At 38.7% G+C, this 20,843-nt stretch overlaps 1 protein-coding gene across 2 annotated transcripts in view; it reads right to left on the reverse strand.

Annotated features, from left to right (window-relative positions):
- PTPRO (protein tyrosine phosphatase receptor type O) overlaps positions 1 to 19,340 on the reverse strand; it is a 178,473-nt gene extending 159,133 nt beyond the window's left edge. For both annotated transcript variants that reach the window (XM_058655923.1, XM_004592590.2), the window contains exons 1-2: positions 19,231 to 19,340; positions 18,287 to 18,580 (exon numbers count right to left, since the gene is read on the reverse strand). In XM_058655923.1, coding sequence (XP_058511906.1) covers positions 18,287 to 18,361 — 75 coding nt within the window. In that variant the 5' untranslated portion in view covers positions 18,362 to 18,580; positions 19,231 to 19,340. The remainder of the gene's footprint in view (positions 1 to 18,286; positions 18,581 to 19,230) is intronic.
- Positions 19,341 to 20,843: the final 1,503 nt, after the last annotated feature.

Genomic DNA, 20,843 nt, shown 5'->3' on the forward strand with positions numbered 1-20,843 from the left:
TTACTCAATTCCTTTTAGTCCTCCAACAATCTAACACCAGTGGATACTTTATACTATTTCAATGTTGGAGAATGAGGAAGGTAATGATGAATGAGTTCTTAATACTACAAGGGTTATGGAGTTCTTCCTAAACAGAACATTGCATTAAAACGTTCCAAGATTTATCCTGGAGGAAGCATGCCATGAAAGCAAGAGGTTGGTATGTGGAGGCCATCTGGTGAGAGGCAACTTGTCAATCTCCCAGATGGTTTGTGAAAAGAGAGAGACTTGATATTGAACTGAGATCAGCATATAGAAAGAGCTATGAAATCAGAAACTTAAATCCCCCTTTCTGCATAAACTATTTTGAAAACTGCATTAAGCAACTCTTACATGAATTCTATGTTATCTGTAAGATCACATCTGAGAATGTGTTAATTTTCTCTGTGGAACAATTTCAATATAATATGCCATGTTCCCTATCACTTCTTTTCAAAAAATCCCCATTAATCTTAAATTGTTGAACAAGAAAGTGACATTCGTTTCAGGGATTCCTTTTCCTATGACTAAGTTCCATAGGATGGTTTTACAGGGAGATCTAGTGGAATTCAGTTAGCCTGAATTATTCCTTTGGAGAACAGCACTCTGAAAAATCATTAGCATGTTTGTGGAATACATTACATGATATGACCATGATCTGGTGCTTGAGTTTTATTTTTCAATAATAAAATTATTGAATGCTGCTCTTTATTGAAAGTGACATAATTAGCCAGCATGATGCTCGCAGGATGACACACTTCTTACATTCCTATCATTCTGGAATTTCAATAACAATGTTCTAATATAAGAATTTTAGGTTGGTGTATATTTCTTATTATTAGCTCCTGTTTTTGCTTTTAAAAAGCCTACTTTCTCTATGCATCTGCTATTTTGTTTGGAACATGATAGCTATAAAGACTCAAATAAAAATTATCCAGCATCTTAGCATATGAATTATGGACTTTGCTGTCTAAGTTTTCATTTTGAATTTATATTAAATGGTCCCTTAATTTGGAACATTTCATGTAAATTTTCATGTAAAACTCAAATAAATTTGAAGCACAATAGTGCTTTCAATAATTTATAATATCATAACTACTGTGAAATTTAGAAATAAATATGTGAGGCAGAGTATCAGACAAGCATATTCTTATGCTCACTTTCATATTCAACCAAGATATGAAACTTTTGGATAGTTCACAAAAGAAATTGTATTTAGTATGGGCTTTTGTCTAAATCAGTTTCTCTTCATGCATTTTAATTCCTGTACACTATCGGGCATCTGATTACTTCACTGTCTACTAGTTTTATTTATCACCACTAGAAAGCAGACAAAGTGAATGAGAAGCAAATAACATACTCAAGTGAGTTTTATCACAGCAATTGTGATGGGATGGAGGCGGGATGGAGGACCTAGCTGGTGTCTAAATGGAATTAAAGCACATCTGAATAATTGATGGAATGGGAATTCCAGAAACCCATTGACTGACAGCAGAAAGGCTTGAAGGAGGGGAAATAAGATATAAACTTGACATAGTAAGAACACTGATTTCCAATGGAAGGCATTCCTTAGAGTGCATCAGGGAAGGTGGGGGGGGTGGCTCCAGCAGCAGTGGAGAGATGTTAAATAGGAAAATGCAGAGCTTGGAAGCGCACAAGTTATACCCAGAAGAGACAGGGTCCCCGTGTGGACACTTAGCAGTGTTCACTGGATACGTATCTTCACTGGGTATTTATCAATGCTCAAGCAGAATCTTTATAGGAGAAAAGATGATGTGTACTGGTGTAGCCAACTGCTCTAAGATTAGAACTATTGTATGCATGTACCCATTAATACTGACAAATAAATGAAATGATAAGACAGTACAGATTTTGCATATAATTAGTAGTCAATAAGTATTCCCAGAAAGAATGAGTGATGGTTGATTCAGCATCTGATTGGTGATCATACATATGAATTCTGTTTAAACAGAAGACTGGATGATATTTTAAATCAAGAGTGATCTCATCAGTAGCTACGTGACAGAGCAGATAGGAAGATATCTGCCAGTAGACAAAGATGTTTCATCAATTCTACATATTGTTATTCCAATCATACATTTAAGCTGTGGTTACAGGGAACTCAGATTTCATTTGGATGTGGAAAATCATACTTTTTGGAAAAGGAAACAGAATGCACTATAGTATTGATTATAGCCTTCTCTGATACACATAGTATACACACACACACACACACACACACACACACACCCAGAAGGAGAAAACAGCTCATCCCAGAGTAAATGAGGTGATATCAGATACTCAAAATCCTGCTTTACAAAGTTCTTTCACAAATTATCTCATTTAGACCTCACAGTAAAACTGTGAGACAGAAGTGATTTAACTCTTTTTTTTTTAAATACAGAGGATTGAGGTGATTAAGTGATTTGGGTGAGCAATCTTTCCTTTATGAGGTCATGCTTCGTTGATGACTCCAATGTCTTTTACCATTGGGTACTTGATTTTCTCTGACCTGAGGCACATACTACATTTTATTAAATAGCTGTTAACAACTCAGAAGATACGCTCATTCAGAAATCCTTCCCTGTCTTCAGAGGGATAGAAATCCACACAGGCAGTTTGCCTTTTATCATAGCACAGCCCGCTTTGTCATAAGCCGTCTGTTCCTTCAAAAATTATCATGAAACAGACTGAGACCTAAATCTGAGACATTGTGCTTTGCTGTTACAGCAGAGACCGCATTTCCCTCAGATCAGCTCCACACAGATAAAACAGAGAGAGCAACTGGGAAAGTATTTTTCCCCCAATCACCCCATCTTAAGCTGGAGGCCATTTGGAGAGGGAATGGCATAATAGAGCATACTTGGCCAGTACTCTCCTGTTAGAATATCTTGTAATGAAGCAATCATCAGATTCTGAGAATGTCTTCTGCCAAACCATTATCAGTTTGGAGTTTTGTATGTTATAAATACACACATATATGAAAAATTAAAATCGCCTTAGACCAATGAAATAAGCTCCTTAAAATATATGAACAATTAGGTTGTTTTCTTTCACATGTTATTGCTTGTAGCCTAATACATTTAAGAAAAAGAAAGAAAGAAAGAAAGAGAGAAAGAGAGAGAGAAAACAATCAAGACCCTTATCTTCAGGTACATTTTTTCTTTGCAAAAACCAATTTCGCAGAACAATCACATTCGTAATAATGGGCCTCCTGGGGATGTAATTTTTTATGCAACTTGACTTACAAGTCAGGAGTAATTAATTATGTCTTCTGTTTACACTTAGTCAGATAAGACTATTAAACAGAAGAGCTGAGAGGAACACAGAACACTACCATTAATCTGTTTAATTTGCAAATCTAATGCAATCAAAAGGAAGAAATTAGTGTTAAAATTGTTTTGTCCAGGTGGCTTCTCCCTTGAAGGAAAAGACCTATCTGATGTGTAAAAGCTTCTCACATCCAGTAAGAAGGAAACATCTCACATAGACTTCCAGGACCAAAGCATGTATCTGTCTGGAGTCTTGTATCACAGACCTTAACAATTCTGGCTCTACAGATATCGAAAGCATGTGTTCTGCACGTAAGCTTGTTTTACACTCAGTTCTGTGTACTTATCTAACAAAGAACAAAAGCATCAGATACATTAAACTACAGATGGTAAGTGAAGGAATAGACCCAACCTTGTGGATTCATAGGAATCAAACAGTAGGCTTTGGTCAGAGAAAATGATCGATGGATTGACTGACTGACAGGAGCAGCTGCAGGAACGATTTTGAATAGAGAGGAACCAACTGACTCCAAGGAATTGGTAACTTATTCACTCACCTATATCTAAAGATACTTCTATAGTAACTAGAAGGGAAGAGTTGTTAAGCTAGTGAGTGAAGCAATAAGCACACGTACCAGTATACACATGTTCCATGGTGAAACAGACAAGCATTTTATTACTAACTCCTCCAGCACCTCTCTTTAACTCAAATTTTCTCATCATTGGAATGGTGATAAGGTTGTATAGAATCATATAAAGATGGTATATGAGGTCCCTGGGAAGGTTTCCAGTTATCAGGCACTCAGTAAATGGTAGTGACCACCAGTATTATCTCTCTTAGGTAAATGAAGCACAGATGTATGGAAAAACGTGTCATCTAATTTCTGCCTCTTTCTGCACTGATTAGTTCTTTCGGCACACACCTTACTCACAAATATGGCAATATTTGGAAGATCTTGATTGTTGAGTTAGCAGTATGTTAATGTACATAACAACAAGCTCTAGATTCTCTAGCTTTGACTAGAAAAATGTAATTTTATCTTGTATAAAATAAGATAAAAGCCTATAGAAAAATTCTATCATCATATAAACACGAATAAAAATTATTATAGTAAATAATAACAGTTCTCCAATTACAAAGAATACAAAATTGAAAGCATGCTGACAGTAACAACATGTCTCTGAGAAAATCCATTTATTTTCCATTTATCTCTAAAAGCACATACAGATTAATGCATAAACAACATGATCCAAAGGAGTTTAAGTCTAGGGACTAATTTACTGAACTATCCAAGCAGCAGAGGATTATTTTATCTAATTAAGACAGAGCACACGTATTTAGAATTAAGCATTTGCATTTAGCAGCAAATTCAGAATTATAAAAGCAATTAAAGCTAAAATGAGGTATGATAATTTTTTTTCCTGCATACCATCAGTGTTTGTGTAGCACTATTTGAACAGGAAGTGGTGTAGAGACCTACATGGTTAGGGAAAACCATTATTGTTACTTTTTTATATCATTTTTATTTAATTATTTTAACATGTAAAAAATGTACATACCTGTGGTCTACAATATTTCAACACCCACATGCAATGTGTACTGATCAAAACGGGACAACTGGTATTTCTAATTTCTTATCACTACTTTACAAGTCTCTGAATTCCCCTTCTTTCATCCTTCATAAAATATTATTGTAAACTATACTCTCTACACTGCACTGTGGAGCATTAACAATTATTTCCTACATCCTGCTATGTTTTGGTACCCATCATCCAACCTGCCTCCAAATTCTTTCCTTCCCACACTTTCCAGCCTTTAACATCCTCTATTTGATGTTCATACTGTCTTTTTTATAAGCTGCGTATCAGGAATAACATGTCTGTCTTTGACTTATTTCACTCAACAAAATGTCTTGCAGTTCTAACCATTTTGCTTCATATGACAGGATTTCATCCCCTTTTAAAACAGCTAAATAATATCCCATCATTTTCTTTTTCCACATTATATTCACCCATGCATGTGTTAATGGATAGCTTTACCCTCTCATGTATTGATTCCATATCTTAGCTACTATGAATGGGAGTGTGGATATCTCTTACATACATATGCTTTCACTTCTTTTCTATTTAAACTGTTTATGTAAGGTGAGCAGATCTAATGCATCTCATACTATGGATTTAGGAGCATAGTGGTACTTCCTGCTTTGCCCTCCCTCCCATTCACACTCCTACCCTCCTTCTTCCTTTCTTTTTTTTAAGTTTCACAATGACATTTCAGTTTATTTTATATTCTCAAGCGTAATGCTCCACTAGGTAAAGAATTCAATACCCCCACCAGCAGGATTGACGGATCACACAGTTGTTTTATTTTTAGGTTTTTTTTCCTTTTTGTTGTTGTTGTTGTTTAAACAAATCTCCATACTATTTTCCATAATGAGTAATGCACATTTCCCAACAGTGTAAGAAAGTTCATCTTTCTTCTCCACCTCCTTACTTTGGTTATGTTTTGTCTTTTGGATGCCAGCCATTCTGACTTAGGTGAGATGCCCCACTATTGGTCTCCTCAGGACCTGAATCCATCTACTATGCTTTTCTCAAAACTCCTACTAAGCATTTTCTCCCATGAATACCATCCTTAACCTACTCTAGCTATGCAAACTTTTCCAGGCAAGACTTTCTCTTCCTTCACAAAGCCAGTTTTTTTTTTTTTTTTTTTTTTTTTAATATAAGTGCTTTCTCCTTTATCTGAGTCCAAGAGCTTGTAGGGCCAAAAAAAAAAAAAAAAAAAAAAAAGACGTATTTTTAGAGGTCAAAAACTCAGAAAAATTTGTTCAGAAATGGAATGATATACACAATGAATAAGATAGTGAATAAATTATCAGAAAAGCTAGGCTTTTACTCTATTATTACAGACGAGAACTCGTTAAACATGGGAACATGTTTACTACTTGTGCAACAATAAATAACTTTTTCTGATAATTTCACTCAAGACTATGTCAGAAGAAAAGTATGAGGAACATTATATTGATGCTTATTAGAGTTTATTTTCATTTCTGATAAACCTCTTACTTTCACAAGACGAATATAGCATCTCCACATAATTGCTATTCTTTTTCTTTTATGAGTTTGATTTGATCATGCAGACTTAATTTTTGAAATTGCTATTCTTTTGAGAAACAGAAGGGAAAAGGGGGAAGAAGGAGGGAAGAGGGGAGGGAGGAGAGAGAAAGAGAGAGAGAGAGAGAGAAACATACCAACTGTTGCTTCACACCTTAGATGGCTGTAATACCTGGGGCTAAGCCAGACTGAAGTTAAGCATCTGAAGCTCAATCCAGGTCAACAAGTACTTGAGCACTCACCACCACCTCCCAGTGTGCACATCAACAGAAGGCTGGAATTGGAAGTGGAACCAGGATTTGAACCCTGTCACTCCAACACGGTGGTAGCTACTCTAAATATTGTCTTCACCAGCACACCAAATTCTGACCCTTGCAACTTCGACCCTCTTGACTGCTATCTCCCCAGTCCTTGGCTCAGCACTATCTGATTAACTCCCCTCCCAGTTCATCCCTGTCTGCATCTTATCCAGTCCCTATTCTTGTGTGCTTGCATCCTATACCTCCTTGTCTTGAGTCCTTTCCACAACTTTTGTTTGATCTACCACAATCTGTTCATTGTTTCAACACTCATTCATTTAATGAATGTTTATTGGGCATTTCCTATGGCCCAGGTATGTTTCTGGAGGCTGAACAGATCAATGGACAGAACAAACAAAACAAAATGTCCAAAACCCTGGCTCTCATGACACTAATAACTCTCCTAATAAATAATACAAATATGTCAGATAGTGAGTGATATATTCTTTGAAGAAAAAGTTGAGTAACAATGGTAACATTTTAGAGTAGTGGAGTGATTGTAGACTGGTTGTTCAGGAAAGTTATGCTGAGGAAATGACCACTGAGTAGATTAGAGTGAAACAAGCCTGCATTTTAATATCACTCCCACTTGCATTCCCACCTCATTTCCATGATTCATACATCATAGGATCTCCTTAGGAAGAATGGAAGCTTCTTCCACTTCCTCCACCCAGTTGGTTTTTGTGGCCATGAAGAGAAGACAAGAGTAATAGGCAGAAAACCGAGACTGTTTAAGCAATTTAAAGTGGTGTGATGGTGACTGAAGACCAGCCAGTGAACTACGCTTCTCACTTTCTTATCTTTATCGGCTGTCAGGTCTGTCAGCAAAAGCAGTTATCTGTAACACTCATGAAAGCAACACAGTCACCACATGGCGCTCTCACGAAATCAAGTGGAAATAAGGGAATGTGTGAAGGCTACAACTTAAAACACTGCATCTCAAGGCAAGTCAACGCTAACAACAACAAAATCAACAAAACTGCAGCCTAGTTGTAAGTAAGTTCACTATTCCCAGCTAATTAGCAGTGATATTAAACATACTATGCAAGCATCACCTTAAATTTCAAACTAGACAATTATTGAAAAGTTTTGATACAGTGAAACATTTTAATAAAATATGCTGTTCTGTTGTACAATACGTTAATCACTGTGGAGTTAAAGAATATCTTCCCTTGCACATAGTTAGTGGTAGTGTAAATTTCATAGTCATGCTGCAAACAAAGTTCTCAAAAAAACAAGAATAGAACTACCATATGATCTAGCAATGCTGCCATTGGGTATACACAAATCCAAGGAATATGAAATCAATCTGTCAAAGAGGTGTCTGTCCTGTCTCTTATTGTAGAATTATTCACAATAGCCAAGAAGAGAAAACAGTCTTAGTGTTCATTCATTCATTGAAAAAAGATGTTTAAAATACACAATGGGATAATACTCAGCCACCAAAAAAAAGGATGGAATATTGTCATTTGCAATAACGTAAGTGGAACAGGAGATCACTATGCTAAGTGAAATAATTTAAGCACAGACAGGCAAGTACTGCATGATCTCACTTTTGAAAGCAGAATCTAAAAGATGATCTCATACAAGATAAAAGTATAATAATGATTAGCAGAGGCAGGAAAGGGAAGGGGTCATTGGGAAGGTTGATTAATGGGTACTACATTACAGTTAGATAACAGTAAGCAGTTTTGGAGTTCTACTACACAGTGGAATAACTCAATGCTGATGTACTGTATATTTTTCTGTAAAAACAACACAAAATTAGAAGATAGGATTTTGAATGTTTTCACCCTAAAGATGTGTTTGAATGTCTGAAAACATGGCACAGTCTATTCATGTACTGAAATACACAGGGTACTTCATAAATGTGTTCAATTTTATGTATCCACTAAAGTCTTTAATTTTAAGAAATGAATGTTTCTCCCATAAATTAAAAGTCCAAGAAGCTTATAGGTACGATTGCCAAACCCAGGGTTAGTATAATGTATAAAATAGAATTTGGACAAATTTTTCTTCCTATTAAGATTTTGCCCGAACACCAGTCTTTAATAACAGGGTTGGAATGGTTGATTTCCAAGTAACTCTTCCTGATTGATATTTAGAGTTGATCTTCTTACTATATTTTCCTTATTGCTAAGAGTACATTTATTATTTTTTAAAAGAAAGAAAACAGGCATCTGGAGTATATGCATGAATGTTGTTTCTCGTAGTAATTCACTGTTGCCATAAATCATTTATAGAAAAAGGATACTTCAATCGATTATATTCAGGAAATGCTACACATTGTTTCCCCTCTGGAGGACACAGTCCATGTAACATGTTAAAGGTTCCCAGAAACCATGCTGCAAGCAAACACACAAATAATAAACACACCAATGAAAACAAAGTTAAATGGATAACATCCCTAATTCATCTCACTATAGAATTACTTATTGTTAATAACATCTGTGGACATAACAATTCACTCTAAAATGTTCTGTGGGGCACGTTTTGGGAAATGCAGCTCTAAACATATATTTACTGTTCTGCTTCCCACATGTTTTTTTTTTTAGTCTATTTTTGCTGCACTACTATTTTCCTTTTCTTGATTTTTGTACCTAACATGTTAGGTGTTTAGTGCAATCTATGCAGTGTTCCAAGTACTTCATGTTCATCATCTCATTTGTTCCTGACAATAATCCTGTGAGATAAGGACAGTAGATTACCAAAAGGATACCCAGTGTGGTGAAACCATTTTCTTGATATTCTCCTGTTGATAAGTGTCGCAGCTGAGAGCACTGAGATTGGAATCAAGTCTCTGACCTGATATCTATACTCTTAATAAGCAAGCAGCCACCTTTTTACTCTTCAGCCCCTAGAGCTCCTCTGCTCCAGTAGCTTGTCTGTTTTACAATTCAAATGTTTCCCAAACTTAAGCTAACTGGACCTTTCTGCTTGATGTTTTACCAGACTTTGGATTTTCTTGATTTGCTTTCAGGTTTGTTTTCTACCAGCCATTAATTGCGGGTGCTCCTCAAGACCCCATCCTGGCTCACTGCTCTTCTCCTCTAGCACTTCCTTCACACTACATGCCTGCCATCTCCTCTAACCAAAACTCTCACACCAAACCTGCCATGCTCTTTATCCACTGTGGCCTCAACAGGACACTCAGAAGGGAAATAGCACAGAATGTCATGAAGGAATTTTTGGCAAAACTGTGGAGCAGGAATAACAATACAAAGCAGGAATAAGAAAGTATTCACTTGGGGAGACAGTTAAGATGCAACTGACACTGAGGGACAAAAGAAAAGGACTGTTTGGGGAATGGGAATCATACTGTCTCTCTTTTAAGAGGAATTGAGTATAGAACTGAAAGAAAGTATGAAGACACTGCCTGTCAAAACCTGCCCTGGATGGAGGATAGCTGAGAAAATGCATGGCTTTCTCCCTCTACCAGTTATCTTCTGGTGAAGGGCAAAATGGCCTGTCCAGAGAGGGAAGCTTCTTAAGAGGATGAAATCAGCTCATCTTGAGGGAAATGGTGAGTTTCCAGTACAGATGCTACCCTAAGAATGCTTTTCTTGCATGCAAAAAGGTCAGATATCTGGAAATTACCCTAGACTCCCCTCTCTTCCCAATTTCCCATATCTAATCAGTTTTGTCAATTTCATTATTTCCCAACATTGGCTCTCTTCCTCTAGTTCCTTCAACTATCATGTCTTAATTGGGTCATGTAATAACCTCATAGTGCAACTGCTTCCAGGCCTGCTTCACCTTTGGGATAGCCTGTCTTACACATAAAGAGTTCTGCCTAAAATGCAAATTCAATACCACATGTGCCTTGGATCCAACCCCTCACTAATTCCACTTTACCTAGAGAATAAAGATCCTACTTTCAACCACAGCACATTCAAGGCTCCCTGATTTGGGTCCTGTTGCTTCATATCCTGTACATTTGCATCTTCCTAAACACTGCCACGATTATCACAGGATTGGAATTTTGCCTATGTAGTTTTCTTTATCCATGTACCTGCTATTAAATGTAACAAATTTCATCTTGCAAAAAATCATCTCCTAGACCACCAGATAGTTCCCCAAATAACCTCATCACCTGTTTGGTTTTATTGAAAACCCTGATCACATTTAGATGATGTTTTGTTTTTCCTGAGCTTATGTTACCACTATGTCATTTTCTGGAATTCAACAAAGTGGCATTCATTGCTGGTATCTACAATATTTACTACAGTTCCTGGAACATACCATTGAATCAATAAGTGTTTGATGCACTGATTGGAATGGGGCAGTAAGACATCCTGGAATCCAACAGGCATTCTTAGCATTGGATAAGAAAAGTAGTTTCTCAATGGTGTCATTTTAGCATTGAGGAAAGATTAATAAGCCAAAAATGTATAGCCTTTCAAGGAAACTAAAAAAACAAGGAGAAATTTGTCAGAAATTAAAGCCAAGATCCAAAAGCAGGAGTTAATGTCAGAGCTAATAAAATTAAAAACTTGATTCAGAAAACAGAAGAAGTAGGAATCAGACGTCAGAGAGTGCCAAAGATGCCTAGGGCACAGCAAATCCTTTGGATCTCTGGTGTGTGACTCACTCTGGCCAGTTAAACGCTCCTATGGGCAGAATTAAGAACTCATCACGTAGGTCCGTTCACAGGCCCAGTGTTAGCACTTGTACACATTAAGTTTAAAGAGAACAAAGAACAGAAATTCCTGTGTGTTTAACAGGGACAATAGGGAAGATTAATAAAGAAACAGTATGAAGCACATAATAAATTCATGATGCTTTCTCACCTAGATGAAAATTAGTCATTTTAAAAAGTGAGTAGGCATACAGACAAAGTCCAAACAGAAGTCTCAGTAATCTAGAAAACAGTTAAACGGGGTAACACAAACACATTGCATTGACTGATGCCTTATCAGTAACAGATGTAACTCCAGTTTTTAAACCTTTACAATGGACAGATATTTAATTCTTGCTTCTTTAATTTGCCAGTAAATGTAGAAATGCTATCAATTTAAATACGAGACAGGGTCCAGTGCGATAGCCTAGTGGCTAAAATCCTTGCCTTGAACACGCCAGGATCTCATATGGGTACCGGTTCTAATCCCAGCAACCCTGCTTCCCATCCAGATCCCTGCTTGTGGCCTGGGAGAGCAGTTGAGGATGGCACAGAGCCTTGGGTCTCTGCACCCGCGTGGGAGACCCGGAAGACGCTCCTGGCTCCTGGCTTTGGGTTGGCTCAGCTCCAGTTGTTGCGACCACTAGAAGAGTGAATCAACGGATGGAAGACCTTCCTCTCTGTCCCTCCTCCTCTCTGTGTATCTGCCTTTCCAAGATAAGAAGACTTAAAAAAAGGTAAATGGAGAGTATTTGGTAAAGATACACACTCACTATTTATCAATGGAATATTTATTTTCCCAATATTCTTACAGAAATTACCAGGTATATTTTAAATATTAATATAACTCTCAAGCCTAAAGTTCCATATCCAGATCTGGTTCTCTCTGGAAGAAAAAAATCTAAATATATATCATTTTTCTCTCAACTCAATTTTATGACCAAAAGGCATGGGAAAACCTTTCATCACAAAAACTCTCCAACCTTGTTTGAAATATTTTCCTGCTTGTTTGGTGGCTTTACAATATGGAAGAAAAAGGCACTGGTTTTAAAATAACTCGAATACCTAAGGACAGAAGAAATCTTTCGCAGCAGAATTCAATTCTGAGAGACTTAAAGATGATTTTTCTGATATAAGGATAAGAAATATTTCTACCCATAGAAATACATTTGAAAGAACTATGTGCAGAGGGGAAATAAATCTAAGGATGATGCTCTGGAGATGTAGTACAAGTTTGGTGAGAAAACAAGTGGTAGCAGATTCTAGGAGAAATGTGTAAGCAGGTTATTCATACAGTCCTCTAAATGGCTGACAGAAACCATATGGAAGCTGTGTGAGTCCGAAGCAGCAGAGAGACGAGGACAGGACTCGGTGCTATATCCAGCCCCACCCCACTCCATCCATGTTCCTGCTGTCTGCACTTACTCCACATTAACTTCGTTTTCATTTTATTCCATGACACTAGGGCACAAAGAAGCTTCTCCCATATGTATTTCAGCAGATGAGCTCATATTTAAGACCACCGAAAAACAATTCTTTAACTCACTGAGTTCCGACCCTGAAGTAAATGCCACAGATATATTCAACACTAACGCTTAGAAAACTTTACAGCTGTTAAGGATGTTTGTCAAATAATTAGTAGCATTTCTATTACAAAGAATGCTGATTAACTCTGGATAGTAGCAGTCATGTGAGTGAGGTGATGTGGACCAGAAAGCAGAAACACCATTTGTCTGCATGGTTATTGGTGTGTGTGTGTATATATATATTATTTCTCATGCTATGTCAACTGCTGTTTTTTAAGCTGATGTCATTAAACACTGATGAAAAAATTAGCAACTGAGAATATTACATCTTTGATCAAAATAACATATATTTTGACTTACGGATTTTTAAAACCATTTCAGTTTTTCTCTAAGAATTTTATTAACATATTATACTTATTCATTTTATGGGGCAAAGTACATTTTTCAGCATAAATAGGTCAGGAAATTTTTTCTGCTTATTTATTGCATTTGGAACCTGCCAACTTCTCTCTTCCAGTAATATCTTAAAACAAGCATGATTGGTGGAATTTTTACTACATTTTGTGAGTGTACTATAATTATAATTGTTTAATCACATGATAATTTTCTCGTGTTTTACTTAAAGAATGCTCACAAGTTAATTTTGCAATATTTCGTAATTCTCAGAAACTATATGGTGCTGGATATTTGATATCTAATTGATATTTATTATCAAGTTTCTGTAAAATGCCTAACACTAAATCCATAGTTAGTGTTACGGACAATAAAAATACAGCAGACCTTTTCTATTTAAAAAACAATTGTAACATATCCAGGGTAATTAATTGGAAGCATTAAGTGCTTTATGGTGAAGCTCCTCATTGCACTGGGCTATGCTTCTGAAAATTAGCACAGCCACTTTGTGTCTGAAGGTATTAAATTAAGAAGAAAATGAGAAACGCACACCAATGTTCATTGCTGTTAAGTCTTCTCTTGTACTGACTGCTACCAATTAGAGTGCTTTTTACAGGTGCCCCGACTGCATCAAATCAAACAGCATGTCAAAAATTCTCAAGAATCAAATTCGAGTTAAATTTATAAAACTTGGGGGCGAATGTGATTACAAGTTTAATTTCCGTTTGCTTGTTTACACATTACAAACAGGGCTGCATTTTAAAATGCAGTGGAACTCATATTACTTTTGATCACCTCAGGCTGCAGATGTGCCTTCTCTACTTGCCAAAGTCACAAGGAGGAATAATGTGGACTTTGTCTTCTTTCATACAACAGTGCTTTTGCATAAAGCAAAGAGGAAAAGCAAAAATATGTTCATGGTGGGAACATTATCACCCAATCACCTGTGGAAACACAGCCCCTCGAGCCACTCCAACATGTAAAAAGGGCTCCCTAAAACGCTGACAATATCACTTATCATGGAAATTAACTGACAGAGGAGTCAGGGGAAGAAAATGTCACTGTGTGGGAGACTCCAGGCTCCTCCAGAAATATAAAAGGATTGTAGTTTGTCTCTCAAAACTGCATAATATATGGATGAACCCTCGACCAGAAACTAGACCTTCTTAGGAGACACAAGTGCAGACAGAAATCTGGGACCACAAGGAAGTACGACAGTCTGTGGAAAGTGGATATTTCCCATGAATAACAGTAATATAGCCATATCACAACATTCATGCTTTTTATGACTGAATGCAAGCCTCTTTTGAAAAAATGTGAAGTCCCTTTCAAGACCAGCATGGTGGCACATGAGGCTAGTCTTCCACCTACAGCACCAGCATCCCACATGGGCCAGTTTGTTTCCAGGCTGCTCCACTTCTAATTCAGCTCCCTGTTAAAGACCTGGGAAAGTGCCAGAGGATGGTCCAAATGCTTGCCCTCTGAAACCATGTAAGAGACCTGTAACAAGCGCCCAGCTTCAGACCAGCCAGCTCTGGTCATGGCAGCCATTTAGGGAGTGGACCAGCAAAGAGAATCTCTGTGTGTTTGTCTTCTTTCTTTCTGTAATTCTGACTTTCAAATAAAATAAATAAATCTTTTAAAATGTCCCTTTCAAATTTAAATAGAAAGTAAAAAAGGAGAAGACAGGAAAGAAGGACACACACCAAACTGATGTTTAGTTTATTGTTTAATAAATAATATTTCAGGGAAGGAAGACTTCAAAATTCCTATGTTGTCATATTCTGCAATTTGCTTCTTAGTCATCAAAAGCTTTGATATCCAATGAACTAATACAGAAGGCCACTTTCAAGGAGATGTTTAGTACAGACAAGCTAAAGGTGCACTGCTTTCACTGGAAATTATTGGATGATGCCCAAGAGAAAGACACATCAGGCAAACACCTGACTTCAATTAATAGAAGTTTGGGATTTGTAGGCTCCCATTCAATAAAAGAGTTATATTTTGTTCCTATTTTATATATACATCAATGTTGGTGTTAGATTTAAATTTTCATAACTAATAACGTATGAAGCATAAACAACATAGACATTTTTTGTGCAGCATGGGACTGGGGCAGATACTATCAACATAATGTGCAGTGGACAATTTAGATATCCTGAGATGCTTGATCAAACATGGTCATCTCTAAGCCAGGGGTCAGATTAATCCACAAAGTTGAGTTTATTTGACTTCTAGTCTTTAGAAAATTTCACTTTGATACGGAGGATACTCATATGGGGCCATGAAAAGTGCATTGGCCATAAGGAAAACTGCATGTTTATTTGGAGGGAAGAGAGAGAGAGAGGGATGATTTAATTCTGATTCAGCACTTCAGGTTTTATCATTGAGATCCTGTTGCAAACTTGAAATTTAATTGATATTTAACTGTGAAATTTCATTTTTATAGTACTGTGATCACCTGCATAGTCATATCTATTTTACTGGCACTTATTCAGAACCTTACATTCAAAGGCATCTTCAAAGTAAAACGAAGTTTACCATGTGCCCAGCACCATGTAATATCGGATCACTTAAATATACCTAATATACCACTTTGAACATTTCTTGTCAACTGTAACAAAATAGGATTACACAAAATAGCATATGTGAAATCATTAGAATCCTGGTCCACAGTGGAAAATGTATATATATATATATATACACACACACACATATATATACATATACATATACATATATATATACATATATATACAAGTATATATATAAATACATATACATATACATATATACATATATATACATATACATATACACATATACATATATACATATACATATATATACAAATATATATATACATATATATATAAATATATGTATATATATATTTCTGAATATATGTACATATTTATACATATTTGCATACATTCATATATATACATATATATTCAGGTGATACAGATACAACATGTACATAAAATGAAAAGCAATGATGTCTTTTATAAAACTGTCCTTCCTGTTGCCATAGTGCTTCTTTAAATACAGTTACCATAATTGACAGTTAGCTACAGGAGTTCAAGGATATACTTAGTATGTGAAACAAGATGAAGCTCTGGTTATAGTCGTTATTGTTGCCATTACTCTATCACTGACCACAATTTCTCAACCTCATACTGAATTTTGGGTGGACATTGTGACTTTTTATTGTCTTTTTTTAAAACATTTTATTTAACGTATTTTACCTGCAGCATTTTACACCCGTAAGAGAACCAACCATCCTTTCATTTCATTCATTGTGAAGAACTCAAGTAAAACCCCGAATTTGTGTCAATGATTAGGGTATTTTTTCTTTTTTTAAGATTTACTTATTTTTATGGGAAAGGCAGATTCGCAAACAGAAGGATGCCTACCATCTCACTCCCCAAGTGGCAGTAACCACCGGAGCAGAGTCAATCTGAAGCCAGGAGCTATGCCCCTCCTCAGGGTCTTCCACGTGGGTGCAGGGTCCGAAGGCCCTGAGCAATCATCTATTGCCCTTCCAGACCACAAGCAGGGAGCTGGATGGGAAGTGGAGCAGCTGGGATACGAACCTGCACCCACACGAGATCCTGGCGTGAGCAAGGCGAGGATCCAGCCACTAGCCCATCACACCAGGCCCAAACAATGGTTATTTTTAAAGCAGATGACATCTATAGAAGTCTTTGTTAATCAGTAGAGTATATGCAGGTTTCATTTCTCATTTCAGGTCCGTAAGAAGTGTTGCATAGTCATCGCAGAATTCGAAAAACAGAGTAGTGGAGAACCTGGGAAGTCTAACATATTGGGGTGTGCAGGACAAACAACCCCTGCAATGAAATTACACGACTGAGTTCATTACTTAACAGATTTAAGCTACAACTATTAAATTTTCAGATGGATGTGATACTAAATAAAATATAGAATTTCATTTATGCACTCTATTCTTGTTTCTCCCATTTCCCATCAAATGTGGAGTACTTAAAATTCATGCTGTCCTTAATCCATTGGTGCGGCTCTTCTGTAGTCTGTCAGACATTCATCACGAATGTGGCTTGTAACCGAGAAGTGTTTCTTGGCTAAAGAAACATTTGCATCCTTCCCATTTCACCTTTCTCCTGGTTTAGGTATACCAGCGTGGTGCTGAAAGGATAGCTCCTAGTCACCTGTAGACAGCCCCGAGTAAGCTTTCCAGAGAAGAGGAAGGACAAATTAACGACAGACTTGAAGTGGATCCACTAAGAATCCGAAGGATAAACCATCACTTCACAACTCCACGCCACGATCCAAGAAAAGATCTAACTGAAAAGTCTTCAAACAACGTATGGACGATATGGCCATCGAACTCGGATTTGCAAAGTCAACTGTCATTTGTCTTCAACTAAAACCCCAAGGAGAAAAAGGGAATTCTATATCTGTGTTTTCCCATCTCTACAGTAACGGGAGCATGTTCTGTAAATATGGTGAAGAAAGTCCAGAGACTTTTTAAAAGGGATTCTCGGGATGGAAGTAAGACTCAGGGAGAGAAGTCCACTCCGTGCTCCACCTGACTCTATTACATGAAAACCTGCCCTCCACCCACTCCCGAGGACCAAAAATCCCGCTCGGGGGCTCGGCCCCCAGCGTGTGAATGCAGCCGAGGGTAAATTAAGACAAAGCAGCAGCACGCTCCGGGGGGAGGGGGGCGAGAGGTGAAGCAGTAGCGGTGGGGCGCAGTAGGGACCAGAAGGGAACGTGACCTCATTTTGCCCGAAAAGCGCTACCCTCCAAGCCCACCTTTGATGAGGATTTGAGCTTCGGTGAAAGAGCACAAAAGGACGAAAGCCAGAGTCAACAAACTTCTCTTATTCTCCCACTCCCATTCCTCCAGACCCCCAGAACCCTCGCACACAGGGACAACAAAGCGCGCATCCAACTGCGCGGCCATCGCGCCCGGGGCGCGTCGCTTCAGCAAGGCAGAGCCCGGACACCAGAGCGCGGCTGAGACCCGACTCGAGGCTGGGGGTGGAGACGTTCCCCTACCTTGAGTAGCACAAAGAGCCAGAGCAGAGGCAGAAGGCGACGACCGCCGTGCGCCCTCTTGGGCAGGTGCCCCATCGCAGCGCGAGCTGGGACCCAGGAGCTCCGCGGGAGCTGGCGGACTTCCCAGGCGGCTGCTCACAAAGGCGAACTGGGGCTGCAGCCTCAGATGGTGGGCGACCAAGCTACTCCCGGCGGATGCATACTGCTTTTTCAGTTCCCCTGCGCTGTCTCCCTGTCCTCCTCCACGCTCGGGAGTCCTCCAGGAACGTGCCAGGCTCCGCGGCGCTTTAATGGCTAAGCATGGAGAGGGTGGAGATTGGAGTGGGCGAGGCTCTAGCGCCGCCACTGCCACCACGCCTGCCGGAGGAGGTGCGGGGTCCAAGCGCAGAGGAAGAGGCAGCGGCCCCCTGGCAGTAGGGATGCAGTCTTGGTGGGTCTGCGGACCGTAAGAGTGACGGCAGCTTTAAGAGCCGCCCGCCAGGGTCTGCCCGCAGCCTTGGCTGGCTGGACAGCCCTCTCCAGGCTCTGCCTCAACCCCTTCCTCTGTCTTGGGGCTCAGGAGTTGAGCAGGGTTTCCTGAACAACTCTAGAGTATCCCGGAGGCCAGATTTCATTCCCTCATCGATTTCCCTAAGTCTACCCTCAGCTGAAGTTATTATAAAGGACCAGTGACATTGGGGTGATGCTGATTGGAGTGTATGTGTGTGAGTGAGTGTGACAGCAATGAGAGTGTGTGCAGGCATGTCAGCGTGAGCGCACACGTATGTGTGTGAGTACATTGTGAGCATGTGGGAGCATGAGTGTGTGAAAGTATGAGCTTAGGTGGGTGTGAGACTGAATATGTATGTAAGAGTCTGTGTGAATACCACTGTGTGTGTGTGATAGGTTTTCCCACCACCCGCCCCTCTTACATCCGTGACCATTCTCTCCACCCCAACACTCACCCCACTGTTATCTAGAATGAAGTAACAGAATTCTGTACATTTTCTATTTGAGATTAGTAGCTTTCATGTTTCATACACCGTCTGATACATATTTGTCAGATAGCCTAAAACTGAATATAGAACCAGAAAATCTGATTTGACATGCATGTGTAAAATAGACATTTTAACAATTTGGAATTGTCTGGGGATAATTAACCTGAGACTTTTTAGAACCCTAAGCAAGGACTTTGAAGCTATGCATCCAAAATCTACTTAAATCTGTTCCTTTTGTTGGTATGGGCATTTTTTTTCAAAGATAAGTCTGTCAAAATAAACTATGGGTGCACTGTTCAGGTATAAATCACTTCTTATTATCATGTAAGTTGCCATTGCTGTGTCCTGCCAGTAATGGAACTTCTGATTGACCACTGAGGCATGTGTGGGCACCAGGAGACAGGAAAGGTCACCTTGGTCATGGATGTAGGAGTCCAGGTACAGGTATGTTGCTGTCTCATAGACCCAGGGCTGGAGTGAATGCTGAGCCTAGCATGGATGAAACCGGCATCTCAAAGCAAGGCATCTGGGCTCAATTCCCACCTCAGTCTCCTGGCTCAAGCTCTTGTTAATTCAGATCCTCGGGGTGGAAAAACAGTGATGGCTCAAGTGATTGGACTGCTGTCACCCGAGTGGGAGACCTGGATTGAGTTTCTGCCAGCCGGTGAGGGGCATTTAAGGAGTGAATCAGTAGATGCCAATGAAGGGGAATGTGCTGTCTCACGTTCCCTCATTGCCTTTCAAATAAACAAATCTTTAAAAAAAAAAAAAATGAAACCGTAGCTACATTTACTCAGCCTTTTGCTAGAGAAGCAGTGACCAAACATTAATCATCTGTGAAAGCCTTGGACTGGGCATGTGTGCTAAATATTCATATTCATAATGTAGAGAACAGTAGCCTGAATTTTTATGAGTTTTACCTTTGGTGTTATCTCTCAGCAGCTTTTTTTTTTCTTTTTTTCACTTTTTTTCCCTAACACACAAACTTCAGTGCTGTTGGTCCTCCTGTGTTGGTCTGTTTCTTCTTCCCTATGTTTTGGCAAATAGCTGATGCCATGCATACTGGGCTAAGCCTTTGCCTGTGGTGCCTGTATCTCATAAGAGCACAGGTTCATGTCCTGGCTGCTCCACTTTTGATCCAGCTCGTGTTTATGGCTTGGGAAAGCAGCAGAGGATAGCACAAGTCCATGGACCCTTGCACTTATGGAGGAGACGTGAAGGAAGCTCCTGGTTCCTGGCCTCAGATCCTCTCAGCCATGGTCATTGAAGCCATTTGCAGACTGAACCAGTGAATGGGAAGTCTCTCTCAGTCTCTGCCTTTCAGATAAAGATTAAATAAATCTCTTTTTAAAAATGAAAGAAAGGAAAAGAAAATAGCTCATTTTCCCTTTCTCTGGGTCAGGATCATGGAATACCTGGTAACTATATCCTTAGGAGTACATGTGTAGATACTTTGATATGGTATATTTGCCTTTAGTTTAGAAGTTCCTGAAAATAATATTCTATTCCCACTCACTTCCAAAAATGAGTAGAGGATAATGGCAAAGTCACCCTCATAGGAAGCCAGTAATTCTTCTTTT

This window comes from Ochotona princeps, chromosome 27 (assembly GCF_030435755.1).
Source record: "Ochotona princeps isolate mOchPri1 chromosome 27, mOchPri1.hap1, whole genome shotgun sequence".
In the NCBI taxonomy this organism is placed as follows: Eukaryota; Metazoa; Chordata; class Mammalia; order Lagomorpha; family Ochotonidae; genus Ochotona; species Ochotona princeps.